The sequence below is a fragment of the Lagopus muta genome, chromosome 1, assembly GCF_023343835.1.
Source record: "Lagopus muta isolate bLagMut1 chromosome 1, bLagMut1 primary, whole genome shotgun sequence".
Taxonomy (NCBI): Eukaryota; Metazoa; Chordata; class Aves; order Galliformes; family Phasianidae; genus Lagopus; species Lagopus muta.
In genome coordinates, this window is record NC_064433.1 from 143,030,439 (window position 1) to 143,046,462 (window position 16,024).

The window sequence follows — 16,024 nt, forward strand, 5'->3', positions numbered from 1 at the left end:
ACTAGGCAACAGGTATAAAATTAAATGAAAGAGACTGAGGGAAGAAAAGTCCAGAAAGCGATACCTATTCCCCTGGAAGGTGAGGATTGCTGATCTAACACTATAAGCTTTCTGGAAAGAAAAAATGAAAATAGTAACTGCAGCAATTCTTCTGCATTGATAAAACAAAATGCCAAGAAAAGGACCAGTTCAGGAGGGAAGCTTGTGATTATGCTATCTGTCTGTTAGGGGTGATATGAACAGATCAGGCTAATCTGGATGCTGTGATCTTTCTTCACCTTGAGATAACGTGTCTTGGAACAGACCACTAGAGGAGCTCATTCCCTTATTACTAAGAACTCCAGAGCCACAATATGTAAGAAATCACTGTACATTTTCAACATTTATGTGTATCATGAGACAGAGCTACCTCAGGAAAAAAGTCAAAGTATGGTACAGAAGGAACAAGTGGTTATGGAAAATAGTGTTGTGCTACCTCTTCTGTAGTCAAACCTCCTGCAGAGGGATGGAGAAGGCTGCAGCTTGGCTCTTGGGCTGGGCTGGCACCTCAGGCAGAGGGAGCGCCATCCAGCACTCAGCTGTTGAGCGTGATGTCATATGTCTTTTCCTGTGAATTAAGCTAGAATAATATTTATTTCACATTTTGAGATCTTGCTGAAGGAGAGAGGAACACCAGATTACCAGCCATACACTGAGCTCCCTGTTTGGATTATTTGCTGCAGGTAAACAGCAACTGCAGTTTTTTTACCATTCAACAGATGTTTGCCGGTCACTGGGAAAGCACCAGAAAGGTCAAAAAGCTGAATGTGCTTACAAATTAAACTGCCTTCTCATACCCTTAATTATTACTCGTCTGGTTGAGATGGTTATGTGGAAAAAATTATTGGATTTCCATTGTCACTGTAGCAGCTGTGCCATGAGCAGAAAACCTCAGAGTTCAGGAGCGCCCATCTGCAGCCTTTTACAAGCCATAAACACCTCACACTGTACATAAGCTTTTCAGAAACTGAAAACGAATCGTACCCTGTTTTGTGCAATGCCTGTTTGAAATATGTTTTACTCCTAATACTCCTTTAAAGTTGCTTACATGAGTTTGGGAGGATTCCCACAATACGGCACACCTAGAATGATTCAAATCTTGTTTGCTATGCTCCAGAATTTACCTATTTGTCTAAAGCCACGTTCCTCTAGAAAGGAGAAATTGCCAATATGTTTGCTCCTTCCTGCCCAAGGAAAATACAAACACTATTGCATTATATGGCATTATATCACAAACTTTGGTAACCAGTATCTCCCTTTGGAAACAATAAAATGCACGTTGGCCTCCACCATTAAGGGGAGCACATGGATTCCAAGTGGCTGCCACTGAATGTCACAGACAAGTTGAATTATGTAATGCTTTCAAACTTGCTGTGTGTACTCCATGTACAAAAAAAAAAAAAGGCACCACTTTGAGAATAATTTTTTTCTGCTGCATTTCATTTCTCCGTGCTTAGCTACCTGTCTACACTAAGAACACTGCAACCCGCCACGAATGCAAGTGAATGATATTAGTGAGATAAATCTTGGGACACAAAGCAACACGAGCCTTTCCTTTATGTTCTGAGCAATAAAGCTGCTGCGGGGTGAGGAGGGAGCAGGCAGAAAAGTGAGGGGGTGACAAGGGAACCGGCCATTAACTTATCAATTCCAGGCCTTGGCTTTCTAATTGACAACCTCAGAGCTACTTTCATCACTTGTCGACTTCAAACCCACACTCAATTTTTCCTTTAGATAATGATGCAACTATAACATACTGGTGTTTCTGACATATTGCAGCATGTAGCAGTAGAAGATTTCCTCGGTAGCTTAGTTTCACAGGAAAGAAAAAAACCTGTTAAACATTTTTCACATCTATCAACTTCCCAAAGAAACAGTTAGTAAAGAAAACAGATTTTATGCTTCCAGTGTACCAAAGTCAGTGTTTTGCACTGACCCAACCCAAAGTGCCTTGGAGTGCTTCAGTGTTATTACAGATCCAACAACAAAAAAGCTGATGCTTATTGCAATAAGCCTACAAAGCCTAAATAAATGAACACATAAAACTCTAGAAATGTACTATGGATTAAAGAGCTTAAATTAAAAATGCTGTGCAAATAATGTCATTGAAAAGATGTTACTGAAATGCCACCTAGCAAGTGTGTATTTTTCATGAAGAAAATACAGAAGTAATGGTGTTGTGGTAGTGCTGTTAGACACATCCTTACGGAGAGCTGGAAAACCCTGACTCGAATCCTCCTGCAGGAATCAAAGCAGTCCATTGAAGGCAGCCAGTCCATTCGCAAAGAGGGAGGGATAAATGTAAGTACAGTATGAACACTTCTCATATTTTGATGACAAAGAGAAAAACCACAAGTTTTGTCAAATAACAGCACGTCCACAGGCAACAAAGCACCTGGCTCTAACATAAACAGGCATATAACTGCCTTTTAATAGTGGATATAAAGGTTTGAGTCCTGCAGTCAACCTTAGAAAGGCCCCGGGGTCATACTAAACTCCATGCTTTAGGGCCCCAAGCACGTCAATCGTGGCAACAAAAGCAGTGTAAGAATGGCATAATAAACATAGGTCTCCAAATCGCTGCCAGTTCTCTGGATCCTACATAAAATGTCTTCTGAGAGGTGCCACTTTAGGTACGGTTCCATAGCCCGTTGCTGCTGAAAACCAGGTGCATAAGCATGTAGATGCTGAATTCATGGCGATTAGCAAAACAGAGGTGCTGCAGGCAGACATGACATGCAGTCAGCTCTTGTCTTCATTGGAATTTAAGTTCTGATTGTGCAAACTGACACCCAACTAATTGTAGTTAAGGGACTTTAACTAGATTGAACAGTTCAACCGGATAACTAGAAGTTATTTAAGATTGTAGATCTGGAGGGCTAAATTTCTATCATACATTTGGGAATGTATGATAGAGCCTGACTGAGCAAACGACAAAATGAACCAACCAAAGTCCTACCACAACAACCAACATCTCCAGGCATTAACTGCTCCCTCCATTTTGATCATAAATAGTGGAAGCATACCAGTGAAAACAGGAGAACCAAGACTGGACTTGTTTCCTGAGCTGCCAGTGTCTTTCCTGGCTCATTCTCCATGATATTTTGGGTTTTTCTTTGGAGGCAAAAGCCACACCACCACCAGAATTATGAAAATCCAGGCTATTAGTTCCTCTTAGAGGCAGGTGTTTTTCCATTTTTAAAACCAGTACCAACCACCTTTGCATTGTTGACGTTCTACAGCCAGCAGTACAAACAAGTTACCTTTCGGAGTTTGGAGCCTAAGTTTTACAAGCCTGTTTTGCCTTCCCGCAGGCGCTTTGAGCTTATAAATGGCACCTTTCGGTGTCCTGAATTATGAAGGGCAGCTAGGCCTGAATTCTCCTGTCGCTTAATGATCTCACATAAAATGAGGTCCACAAAACTTTTATTACCGCTGCAGTTCAAATTCACAGGTGAAGAACCATCAGGGAAAAGATGCGGACATGTCCCTTGCTTTTGCTCTCCTCATTTTCCAGGTGCAAGAAAGCTCCCTGCTCTGGCTTTAAAAATCAGTTAGCTCTCAACCTTAGCCTGATACAAATAAAAGGCCTACGGTGTGTTACCCTCATAAGCACTGCAGAATCTGAGGGGAAAACACTTGAGAGCAACACTGCTGGTGTTGAATTTGAGTTAAATACATTGATGCAAAAACTCATCTAAGCATTCTCTCATTACTTTTTGTTTTCCAAATAATTTTGCTCATTTATCACCATTAAGTATATTTGACACTCAAGAATCGCACATAACATTTAATTAAAACATGAATTGGTTCCTCCTCTGTTCTGGAATTCACACTTGACGTTTGGAAAACAACCTGGACCTCAGCAGCCAGAATTGAAAATTCAAAAGAAAGCCTTTCCCGAAAAAAAATAAAGGACTTTGTTTGCTACAAATTACTTCTGCATTTATATAAAGATTTAACGATTCAAGGCATGCCAAATTCTGTGCTAATGAGCTTTGGGTTGTGTTTTTCATTTTTGTTTGATTTTTTTTTTTTTTCCTGCTAAAAACAATTACTAGAGGCCATTGAAATGCCACTGTATAAACCAGGAAACCTAGTAAAACTGTAGGTAAAATTGGCATTTTGTTTCAAGCGTAGCTCAGGAGTCCAGTTCGCTTATTGACGAGCTGCGTATTTCAAACAACACTCGCATCTCCTCCAAAAAGGAAGCAAGGTACTTTCAGAAAACACATCTGCAGCATTCTTTAACTGAAAGCAAAAATTAAAAAGCAAAACCTCACCACTTAACTCCAGCATTCTGAGGTTGAAGCATCACAGCCTTCCTGCTTCCTGCTCTGCTTTCCAGTGAAAGGTAGATAAATTAGCAGACGTGTAAGCTCTTCACTCTCAGAACCTCTTTAGAGAATACACGCACCCACAGGAGCTTAAAAACCTTCCTGGAGAGAATTATTAATCTTGCTCCTAAAAGTGTAGAATTTTTAAAGCCTATTAAAACACTATCTAGGCAGAGCAGTGCAAGTCTGGCTTTTTCATGACCTGGTTTCAAGAAACAAACAAACAAATTAGTGGAAATTACACACTACTGTGTTTCACATAGCTGTGATCAGTTATACAGATCCCTGTCCATCTAAAATATGACACATAGATCAAACATTTCACACCAGATCCTGCTGTCTACCACAGGCTGATGCTTAGGTCTAAGGGAAGTCCTGCGTTTAGCCTGTATCATTCAGCCCCTCTTTCTCTGCCTATGGCCCTAATCACCCTTTTAGAAACCTACAAATAATTCAAACCTGATTTTGCTCTGGGTGTACTGCTTCTGCCCAGCTGTGGTGGAACTGCTCCCTCTTGACACCATTGCAAGTAAAGTCACAATCAATCCCTTTGACTTCAGTTTTCCAAGTAACACATGCATTGCTCCAAAAGCTTTCAGATGACTTTTTAAGTGAAAACATCCAGGATGTTGTGGGTTTCAACAGGTCGTCATAGCTATTTCCTAGCAGCTGATAAGACTAATGCTAATTATTGTTGCCAGGAAATAGAAATCCTTCTGTGATGAGCTAGTCTTGTTGTGCATGTATGCAATATTTCCCCTTCTTTCTTTGAATAGCATTTCACCAACTTAAAAGCAAAAAAACCCCCAAAAACCAAACCAAAACAACCAAACCACCAGCCAATCAAACAAAATAACAGCATGACCAAATGAAAGATATTCACTCTACCTTACCCCACTCTCCAGTTCACCTCAGAAATCCCACTGACAACTCAAGAGTGGGGAATCAAACCCCTTTATTACCAAGTCCACACCAGATAAAGCAGTAATTGTAGTTATACAGTATTGGAAGTGTAGCTACAACATAGCGTGACAGCTTGTTAGTGTTGAAAATATATAAGCTCTTTGTAATTGTGCCTTTGGAATGCCATCTGTCTTGAATTAACATCCACCTGGGATCATGTTTCGATGACCAATATGGACAGATTACTGGAACTTTAAAACCTCTCTTGCTTTGTAATTGACATTTAAACTGTTTGAAGTTTCTCATTAAGTCCTTTTTTACAAATTAGGTGCAGATGTATAAAGCTTAATGTACAGTACTAAGGGAAATTAGGTCACCTGAAAGCCCAATAATAAAACGCATCTATTAACTGTTTGAACGCAATGAGTACATTAAAATTTAGAGATCGACTTTATGCCCCAAATTCTTCAAAGTTTCATCATTTCCCTTCCATTGCTGCAGAGCCCCGATGCCAACCATTTTTAATTAAAATGGCAGAGAAGGAAGCAGGCGTGGTCGCCCTGCCCACGGCAGCAGAGGGAAGAAGACAAGGCAGGCGGCCTCAGGAACATCCAGTAGCACGGGCATTTCCCCCGGCCTGAGCAACCCCTGAACGCAGAGGCCTCCAGCCCAGCAGCTCGTTGTCGCATAAGGCAGCAGAGCCGCGCAGAGCTCGCTTGCACGGCTTTCGTGAGCAGCACAGACAGGCTGCACTCAGCGAAGTGCCGGGCAGCCCAGGCACGGCCCGCTCCCCTCCCATCGAGGGGTGGCTTTGCGCCTTGAGTTCAGCAGCCAGCAGTTGGCAGCACTTAAACGCAACGCCGTTGAGTACCTATGGCATAAGGCCCGTGAACCCTCTCTCTGCCAGTCACGGGTCTCTCAGGATAAATTAGGCCGCAGCCCACATGAAATGCACAACTGCAAATCCTTTTGGCACCACTGCTAGCGTATCGGTTCTTGACATCATGCCAAGCGGCGTAACCAGCCACGCTGGCTGTGTTGCTGGGTGAGCAAGTGTATCTCAAACAGTGCCAGAGCAGGACCTAACCCGGTTCCCCTACACACAGCTCTTTTCTCCATGCCCGTCCGCATCTTCTGTTCAAGAGAAAAACTGCTGTGTATTTCTAGAAGAAAGGAAAAACTGCACCAGTCTGTATGTAAGCACACTGCAACGCCTGCGAAAGAACAAACACAAAGTAATGCTTTCCTGGAGAAGACAGAGCAATGTGTTGGAAAGGGGAACAAGATACAGCAGTAATTCACTCATACCTCGTGAGAAAGACCTCTAGCGAAAGCATATTTGCAACAATCCTGTTTTGCTCAAACACTTTGTAACTGGCAGCTCCCATTTTGCTAATGGTTCCACAAAGGCAGGTGGAGGGCCACGAAGGATCGCTGAGGACTGAGACAGCTTTAAGCAGACTTGTTGGGGTGCCAGGGGTGATCAGCTGTATACACTTGGCTTTGCACCCTGCTTCTCATTAGCATTAATTAGACAGCATTGTACCTCTGCTGCTGCCAGGACAATAACTGGCTCAGGCAGTAGTTTCACAGTCCCTAATACTGGGTATGGAATTGCCAGAGCACACACCAGGGAGCTGGCATCTTTCTGCCAACTGCAGAGGAGAGCAGAGATAGGCTCAGCATAATGTTAGGCCAGCAGGAACACCTTTAAGCAGGTGCAGTGTATATATGATACATATAGCCACCCCAAAACTTGATGTTAGAGAGCTCAATCAGGTTCATCCCCAGGCAGAGGGTCACAGCACGAGGGACTCCATCAGTGGTGTTCAAGCCACCCCTCTCCTCCCCAGCACACAAGCCACGATCAGGTGCTCACCTAGCCAGCAATGTGACCACGCTAGTTTCAGTGAACCAAAGTCACTTTCTAGAAAAACAGGTTTTGTAGATGTTTCTCAACAGTTCTGCCTCATAGAGCGTTCTTATCACTCACTAGAAAGTCAGTAAAACTCATCCCAAGCCCATAATCTTGAAAGACACACTTAAAAATGCGTTGAGTACAAAATGAATGATTATTATTATTATTATTATTTTTTTACAAAGGTTCAGGAAAGAAATCCCTCACAGACTTAATGCTTTATTGACATGCTTGGTTAGAGCACTACACACACTGAGCAAGATCAGCGGCCAGGGAGGACCACAGATGATGTCTTCCCATTTAAATGTTGCAACAAAGAATAGAACTATTTCACAAGTAACAAAGGGGAACCCTTTAATTTGCTGAAACAATTTCAGCTCCCATTGCATTAGCACCCTCCAGCGTCCAATCCATGAAAAGCATCATCAAGACTAATTTGCCAAGCAGACTCAAACTTGTCCTGTGAGATACAAGATGAAACAGCAGCAGGATCCTGGGAGAGAAGATAGCAACTGGAGACAACAGAAGAAACTCCCAATTCTGCAAATATCTTCTGTTCCAAGGGTAGAAATTGTAGATGACATACGCAGAGTCCCTGAGCGAGACGTGACGAGGAATTATCATTAATCCTCTATTACCTTCCAAGAAGACACTCGGTGAGCCTCACCACACCACAGCAATCCATCACGCTCATTTAGAGGCACAGCAGCAGAAGCAGCACTCCTCCAGCAGCACTCCCAAAGCTGTACACATCCACGTCGTGCATTCCATACTCTGCAGCACTCCGCCAAGATGTGAGGTTAGCAATGTCACTTTTGACTGACGTGGTGCAGGCACGTGGGTATGCTTCTGGCCACAGCATGCCATGTAAAGGAACAGATGTAAAAAGCCCTCTTGTTCATGGGGGAAGCACACTTGCATTCAGATAGCTGAGGGCAACCAGGTGCAATGTTCTTTTGCATCAAAAACACTAAGCGCAGAGAGAACCCTCCACACAGATCTGTGGTGAAAAAAAGTTTTCATATGCAATGCTTTACTGCAATATTGCTTGTAAAAGCACACTTAACGCCTCCAGCAATTAGAAAAAAAATAAAGAACAGCTGAATTTATTACTTCAAAACAGCTGAAAGGAGTTTTAAAAAACTTTTTCCAAGAAAAAAATCTTTCCAAAGCAGGGGAAGCGCAAAAGGCCTTGGAAAATCACAAATGAGCAAAAACAGATTGTAAATGCTCTGAGCACTGTCAGTTTCATCTGCCTGCTAACAGCACAAATACTCCAACAGCATTCTCACAGCAGCACTGCAAGGACAGCAACATCTTCGTAAAGACACAAAAGTGGCAGCCATAGGACATGCACTGATGTCCAGACCCAGAGCGCCTGCTAGCTCCTGCTACAGACCACAGAGCTGCTACTGAAATTCAACCAACAGGTGCATCGATTGCCAAAGTTTGAAGTCATCCCTGTCTTTTCTGTCTGCATTGCACACAGCTAAGTGGCTGTCCAGCTGAAATGTGAACAAGGACTCCTGGTTCTTCATCCAGCTCAGGTCAGCAACCACTTAGCTGCCCCAAATTCAGGTCCTGCAAGAGCTCGTGGACTGCACCTGCGTGGCAGCCCTTTGGGCTCCAAAGCTGCACGGGTGATGAGGGACAGGCAGTTCCCACTGCTGACAGGCTGTGACATCTGCTGGGAATCAGGCAGGTCATCGAGTCCAATTCCAGGCTCCACAAAGGATCACCAAAATCCAAACCCTATGTCTGAGAGCAGTGTCCAAATGCTCTGTGAACTCCAGCACTCGGGGCCGTGCCCACAGCCGTGGGCAGCCCATTCCATGCCCACCACCCTCTGGTGCAGCCCCTTTCCCTAGCTCCCAGCTGCCCCTCCCCTGACAGCTCCATGCTGTTCCCTCAGGCCCTGTAGCTGTCACACAGAGCAGAGCTGTGAGGAGCTGCAGCCGCCATTAGCTCAGCTGCTCTGAGCACACCCGGGGACCTCAGCCGCTCCTCATATGTCTTGTCCTCCAGACCCTTCCACATCTTTGTTACCCTTCCTTGGATGCTAACAGTTTTATGTCCTTCTTAGCATATACGATCCTGTACAGGGGGAAAAGGAAAGGCATTTACATGCATGCAACTCCTCCAGCAGCAGGCTCAGTCAGTCAGCCAGAGGCTGGGATATGATGCTGGGTGCCCTGCAGGATGGCGTTACTAAAGGCAGGAAAGCCTAACCTGGACTGTAAGGCCCCTAGCACAGCACAAACAAGTCCCAGGGCTCCCCAAGAACACCATGGTCAATACTGTCTGTACACAGCAATAGTTATGTTTATTACAGACTCATCACATGCTCTTCTGATAGTCACAGAATGGCCAGGGTTGGAAGGGACCTCAAGGATCATGAATCTCCAGCCCCCCTGCCACATGCAGGGCCACCAACCTCCCCATTTAATACTAGACCAGGCTGCCCAGGGCCCCATCCAATCTGGCCTTGACACCTCCAGGGATGGCAACCTCTCTGCGCAGCCTGTTCCAGCACCTCAGCACTTTCTCTGTAAAGAACTTCCCCCTGACATCCAACCTAAATCTCCCCTTCGTTCAACATAAAACCATTTCCCCTTGTCCTGCTGTTATCAACCCTTTCAAAGAGTTGATTCCCCTCCTGCTTGTAGGCTCCCTTTAGGTACTGAAAGGCTGCAATGAGGTCACCCCGCAGCCTTCTTTTCTCCAGGCTGAACAAGCCCAGCTCCCTCAGCCTGTCCTCATAGGTGAGGTGCTCCAGCCCCCTGATCATCTTTGTGGCCCTCCCCTGGACCCTCTCCAACAGCTCCATGTCCTTCCTGTACTAGATTCCCCAGGCCAGGACGCAGTACTCCAGATGGGGCCTCCCAAGGGCAGAGTAGAGAGTGACAATCACCTCCCTGTCCCTGCTGGCCACCCCTCTTCTGATGGAGCCCAGGATACCATTTGCTTTCCGAGCTGCAATCAGCTTCGAAATGCCTACAGTATCCAGGCCCTTCAGGTGCCGCAGGTGGGGCGTCACGAGGTCAGAGCACGGAGGCCACTCACCTCCCCGCCCCTCCGCCCGCGCTGCCTCCGGCCCTCCGCACCGCCCGACGCCTGCCCCGCACCGCCCGCACCGCCCTCGCCGCACAGCGCCCCCCTCAGGCGCCGCGTCCCGACCCCGCTCCCTCGCCCCCGATCCGCTCGTGCCGCGGGGCGGCGCCGCCTCACTCACAGCCACCGCCAGCCCCGCGTCGCCGTCGCCACCGCCACCGCCGCCGCCATCGCCGCCTCGCCCCGCCCCGCCGCTGCCTATTGGCTGGGGAACGCCGCCGCGCCCCTCCCCCGTGGGGCTGATTGGTGGGAAGGGAGGAGGAGGTGTGTCGCGCGCCACGTGGGGCTGTGGAGCCGCCCCCCACGTGCCCTGGCAGGAGGGGCGGGGCGCTCGGCGCGGCCGGTAGCGGGGCGCCTCCTGGCTGCCGGCTGCGCTCCCTCAGCGCGGCGCCCTCTGCCCGCCCGCGTGCCCCCAGCGCCTCCCTCAGGGCTCCGAGGTGACGGTGCGGGTGCTGGGCGCGGGGCAGTGCCGGGTAGCCGGCGGCGGCCTGCCCTGCTCCCTGCCGTATTGTAGAAGGCCCGTAGAGTTATTAATGAGCCGCCCTGATAAAAATACGCGATCTTTATTGGAGTCTGTGTGGAAGCCAAGTAGCGAAGAGCCCCGTGCTGCCGCCCGAAGCCGTTGCGCGTCGCCGTCCTCCTGATGCTCATTTACTGTGATTTGCAAGAGAGAAATGAGCATCGCAGCAGCGCGGGTGCTGCGTGCCTTCCTCGTGGTGCTGTGAGCACAAAGGGCGTCCTCAGCTCCTTGTGCAAAAGTGGGGAATAAACATCTGTCAGCACCGATCTTGCGGAGGTTTCGGTGACGCTTTCAGACAGGAGGGCATTTGTGATGGCCAGCTGTGTCACGGGGCCTCTGTGGTGCCAGAGCTGCTTGGGGCCTGCTCTGATGGCTCAGTGCAGTGACAGCTCCTCGGGGGCCTTGGCTGGGACTCGCTGCTCTCCTGGAGGAGAGACAGGCTTGGCCTGGGCAGTGGGTTAAGGTGATAATGGGGTGATATAAGTGGGGGTGGCTAAGCGAGGGGAAGGAGAGGCAGAGAAGGGGTTCTGAGCCAGAAGAAAGATGGGTGGGCGAGCAGGAAGTATTTACTTTTCTTCTCCCCAACCTCCTCTTCAGACAACGGACTGAGAGCCTTTCTCCTTGGAGCAGGCAGCCCCTGCTCAGCCCTCAGGCCTCACAGGCAATTCTCTGCTTCCTCAAGGTTCCTTGTGGGATGGTCGGCACTCAATGCCACAACAGAGGGAAGATGAAAGCTAAAAAAAGGAGAAACATCTGGAAAAAATGAAGGGCCAGTAGCTGAGGTGGAGCTGCTGGAAGTAAAAACTACTAGAGCAGGTCTCGCAGTAAATCAAAGAAAACACTAGCTAGAAAGTATCAAGTTATAGAAGCCCTACTTCGTACATTAAGAGGATTTTACAGTGAGTGCATATTGCTATCCAGTTCAGATAACCTTATACTTACTACACAGCTTTTGGGGAAGATTACTGAAAAGCATCTGCCTGGAACCACTGCAATTCAGAAAAGTCAAATATTGGCATGCTGGAAGTGGTTCACAGCCTACGTGCTCCATGCGCTGCCTGGAAACACAGTTTGTAAGGGAATTTGAAGTGGGGAGCTGTGCTTGCCAATACTCCAGGTAGGAGCTTGTGATACATTTCAAAAAGTGGTGTGGTTTCAGTATTGGTTTTCTTTCTCATTCCTTATATAGCCTCATGTTTTATTTGTTGTGATCCACTGAGCATATGTTTCCACTGGCTGGGAGCAGGTCTGTTTCCTGAGTGCCAAGTATTCATTTACCAGTGCACAAGGCCACGAGTTGTTTGGGATGAGGGTGGATAGTGGTAGGACAAGGGGAATGGTTTCAAACTGAGACAGGGGAGGTTTAGGTTAGATATTAGGAGGAAGTTCTTCTCACAGAGGGTGGTGACACACTGGAACAGGTTGCCCAAGGAGGCTGTGGATGCCCCATCCCTGGAGGCATTCAAGGCCAGGCTGGATGTGGCTCTGGGCAGCCTGGTCTGCTGGTTGGTGACCCTGCACACAGCAGGGGGGTTGAAACTGGATGATCATTGTGGTTCTTTTCAACACAGGCCATTCTATGATTCTATGATGCTATGATTCTCTCCTCATATGCATCACCTGGGCTTGCTAGAAGCAGGAGCTACAGGCAATGTCCACACTGCACCCAGTGCACAGGAGAACCTACGCTGCAGGGCACCTTGGTTTTGCTCAGTGTGAGTCAGGCAACAGGGCATGGTGATGGCTGCTGCAAGGGTGGCAGCAGAAGTGAGTATGTTATGCTTTAGTTCAAAAGGTGAAAAATAGCAGGCATAGAACTACTCGGAGCAAATGCTCTTTTTTAAACAAATAAAAAAAGTCCATCACAATGGGTTTTCCAGTGTGAAATACTGTCAAGCTACGGAGCATGCAAGGAGGAAAGTATGACGCGTGTGTAGATGAGGAGGGGGACAAAAAAGCAGACTCTGCTGTTACAGATGTTATTCCGACAGGCTTCAAAACTCAAAATATTCTGTATATTTTACAGCAGATTGTATGTGAATGCTTGTTAGTATTCATATGCCCCATGCTTTTATTCCCAAGTCCCCTCTCCCAGTAAGTCTAGTAGAGTTTTCACCTCAAAGGAGGTTCCTTAAACTTGAATTGCTGCAGCGTGCTTCAAACCCCACCAAATAATCTGCAGGCTGTTGATGCTGTAATGCTATGGTGGCTTGTATGCCATTAAAATGGATCACTGAAATGTCTGTCTATAGATCCTTACCTCAATACGTTGTGTCAGTGTACTGTATAGATCCTTTAATCCATAGACTATTATTAAAATAGTGGATTAAGGAGTTGTTTGGGATGAGAGCATGCTGTATATGTAACAAAACAGTTTAGCTGAGATTAGTATTTATTACTCGACAGAAAAATTGATTGAAGGATTCATAGATGCTGATAATATCAGAGCCTGGGAGACACTAATGCATTTGATTGTTGTGTTTTTGCCACGTGAGCCCTTGTTAAGCAAACCTGTTATACACAAAATAACTAAATACTGCTATAAAACACGGTGCTTAGATGGCTTAAAACATTTTGCACGAGGATGTGCATGGAAAGGACATTCAGACTTGTGAAATAATAACTTCTAAAATATGTTTAAGAGAGTTCACAAGGTGTTACACAAATCACTATCAACTTACCCTAACCCAAAGGGAACTGGAAAAGATGTATTTTTTTCCATGCTATTTTCTTCTGCCAGCAGTCTTCCTGAATTTATCAGAAAGGGGAGTTTCATTCAGCCATGTGTTAAAGTTTAACCGACTAAAACGGTCACAGTTTTACAGACTTATCTTTCATGTAACAGAAGGTTGTCAACAAGCCTTTTCAGTGACATCTCCACATTAGGATGGCAAGCAGATGATTTGAGGATTACCAGGCTGCTGGACAGGTCATCTGGGATCTTAAAAATCTCTTCTATAAAGGACCAAATCTGCAGCCAGAAGCTGTTTACTGCAGGGAAGGGGGAGGGAAATGGGTTTTGTTTAAAAGGCATAGAGCCGTGGTTTTGTTTGTGTCTGCCACAGATCATTGTCTTTAAAGCTCTCTCTGTATAATGGAGAGCTGAACTTCGGTTGACACTTGTTCCTAATGAACCACTGGGCAGAGTCGAATTTCAGTACTGAAGCTAAGATGAAAAGAAAAAATTGTTTATAAAATGCATGATATTCACTAAGTGGTGAGTAGAACAAAGCATTTTTTTTTTTCCCAAGGTAGAAGTTGTTAATATTTAGTTTCAGTTATATTGAGTGGCACATTTAGAAAATAGTTTCTAAGCAGAGTTTTAGGAATTTTTTTGAAAATCCTGTTGTTCAGGTCCACATTCCATTACAGCTTAGTTTGAGTATTTCTGAAGGGGGGTGCAGGCACATCCGTAGCAAGTAAAAGTGCCTGCAGTTGTGCCAGTGCTGGAGATTTCTCAGGTTGGACATTAGGAAATAGTTCTTCTCCAAAAGAGTGATCAGGCTCTGGAACGGGCTGCCCAGGGAGGTGGGGGAGTCACCGACCCTGAAGGTGTTCAGGGAGCACTGGGATGTTGTACTGAGGGACATGGCTTATGGGGAGTATTGGTGGAAGGTGGGCGGTTGGACTGTGTGACCTTAGAGGTCTTTTCCAACCTTGGATATTCTATGATACCAGGATTCTCTTCCGTGGTCGTATCTGTTACTGTCAGGACCGGTTCCTACCTCTTTGCAGACCTTGGGCACACAATGCTATGGTTTGTAAGGAGCTTACGGAGCCCCATGCAGAAGGCCTCAGTGAACAAAGTTAGCACCAAGTGATGCCACAAAGGCATTGCTTTGGGGGTGAGTGCTAGATTTACTGAAGTATTTTATAATTTAGCCCTGTGGCACTAGCAGTTTGGATTAGGTTGCTGATAGCTTCAGAAGTTATGCTCCACTTTGACATAATAACAGACAAAAGGAACACTTAAAGAATTCTTAGAGAAGTTACTAAATTTTTCTCAGCCAGTAGATTTGACAAGGTAAGAATCATATTCTGAATATAGTTAATAATCTGAATATAGCCTATGAAACATCACTTAGATGCTGTTGCCTTCAGTCGTGCCAGAAAGCAGCACGTTTCAGAATGGAAGTTTTCCAAAAGCTGTTGAACATCCAAAGGGTGATGTCTCACATCACTTTAACGAGGTCGTTCTTTTCCTGGTTATTAAGAAAACAAAAGTCTGCGGCAAGTGTGGTAAGATTTCATGAATAGTTTTGATGTGAGAAACATGAAGTGGAATGATTTTGTTTTCATGGAATAACCCAGGTACCCACGCATCCCAGCAAGAAACAGAGACTTTCCATCAGGTGAATGGTGGGAGACCAATTATGCTATAGCCCTGTCCTTAAGGACTGCTGTAACCAGTGGCAGCAGAACACCATCAGACTCTCCACAGGTGATGAGGTAGGCTCCAGACCCTGATAAAAAAAAGTGATGTCTAATAAACAAGCAGAAGTGCCATATTCTATCTTGGTTAGAGTTTTAAAATCTAAATCTTCCTTTCCTATTTGTATGAATAATTCTCATTCCACTATCAGGCACAGCTTTTTTGTGTGTGTTCATTTGTTTGGGCTGAGAACGTAAAATGCTGCGTAGCTCCTTCACTGAATGTCTCTGCTCAATGCCATGCACCGTAACAGAATCAAGCTGGGATCTTTCTGAACACCCCAGCCCAGACAAGGCAAATGTAAATTTAGTGCCAGTCCCAGCTCCCAAATTGAAGCATTTGATGGCTTTGTTCAGCCATGCCCATCATGAACAGCAGGTGCACAGAGCCACCACATCTCAGTGTGACAGTGACGAATGTTGCAGGAGTGCAATGGCAGTAGCCTTCCTGTTTCCATTTAACCCTCGGTTTTGTGACAGAGGTGACATGAGACGTAGTAGTTGTCCCACTGACTTCGATGGTGTCACTGACATTTCATGTCATGCATCATCAGTCATTTTTCGGAAATCATCACAGGACTCTCAGAGGATAGGAAATGTGTTCACTACTACAGATTAAGCTACTTTTGGATCATCCAACCGCTGAAAAACTTCCTACCTTAGAGGCCAACTGCGGAGAGTGACTGCATCATATATGTGAGCAGAGGAAAGTCAGCTGGTAGAAAACCATGCTAACTATTCTCCTGCAACTCGGGTCTTCTTTCA

General features: G+C 45.9%; 1 protein-coding gene across 2 annotated transcripts in view; it reads right to left on the bottom strand.

Annotated features, from left to right (window-relative positions):
- The window catches only part of CLYBL (citramalyl-CoA lyase), a 156,826-nt gene extending 146,300 nt beyond the window's left edge, over positions 1-10,526 (bottom strand). For both annotated transcript variants that reach the window (XM_048933230.1, XM_048933229.1), the window contains exon 1: positions 10,430-10,526. In XM_048933230.1, the coding sequence (XP_048789187.1) occupies positions 10,430-10,479 (50 nt within the window). In that variant the 5' untranslated portion in view covers positions 10,480-10,526. The remainder of the gene's footprint in view (positions 1-10,429) is intronic.
- Between the last annotated feature and the right edge of the window lie 5,498 nt (positions 10,527-16,024).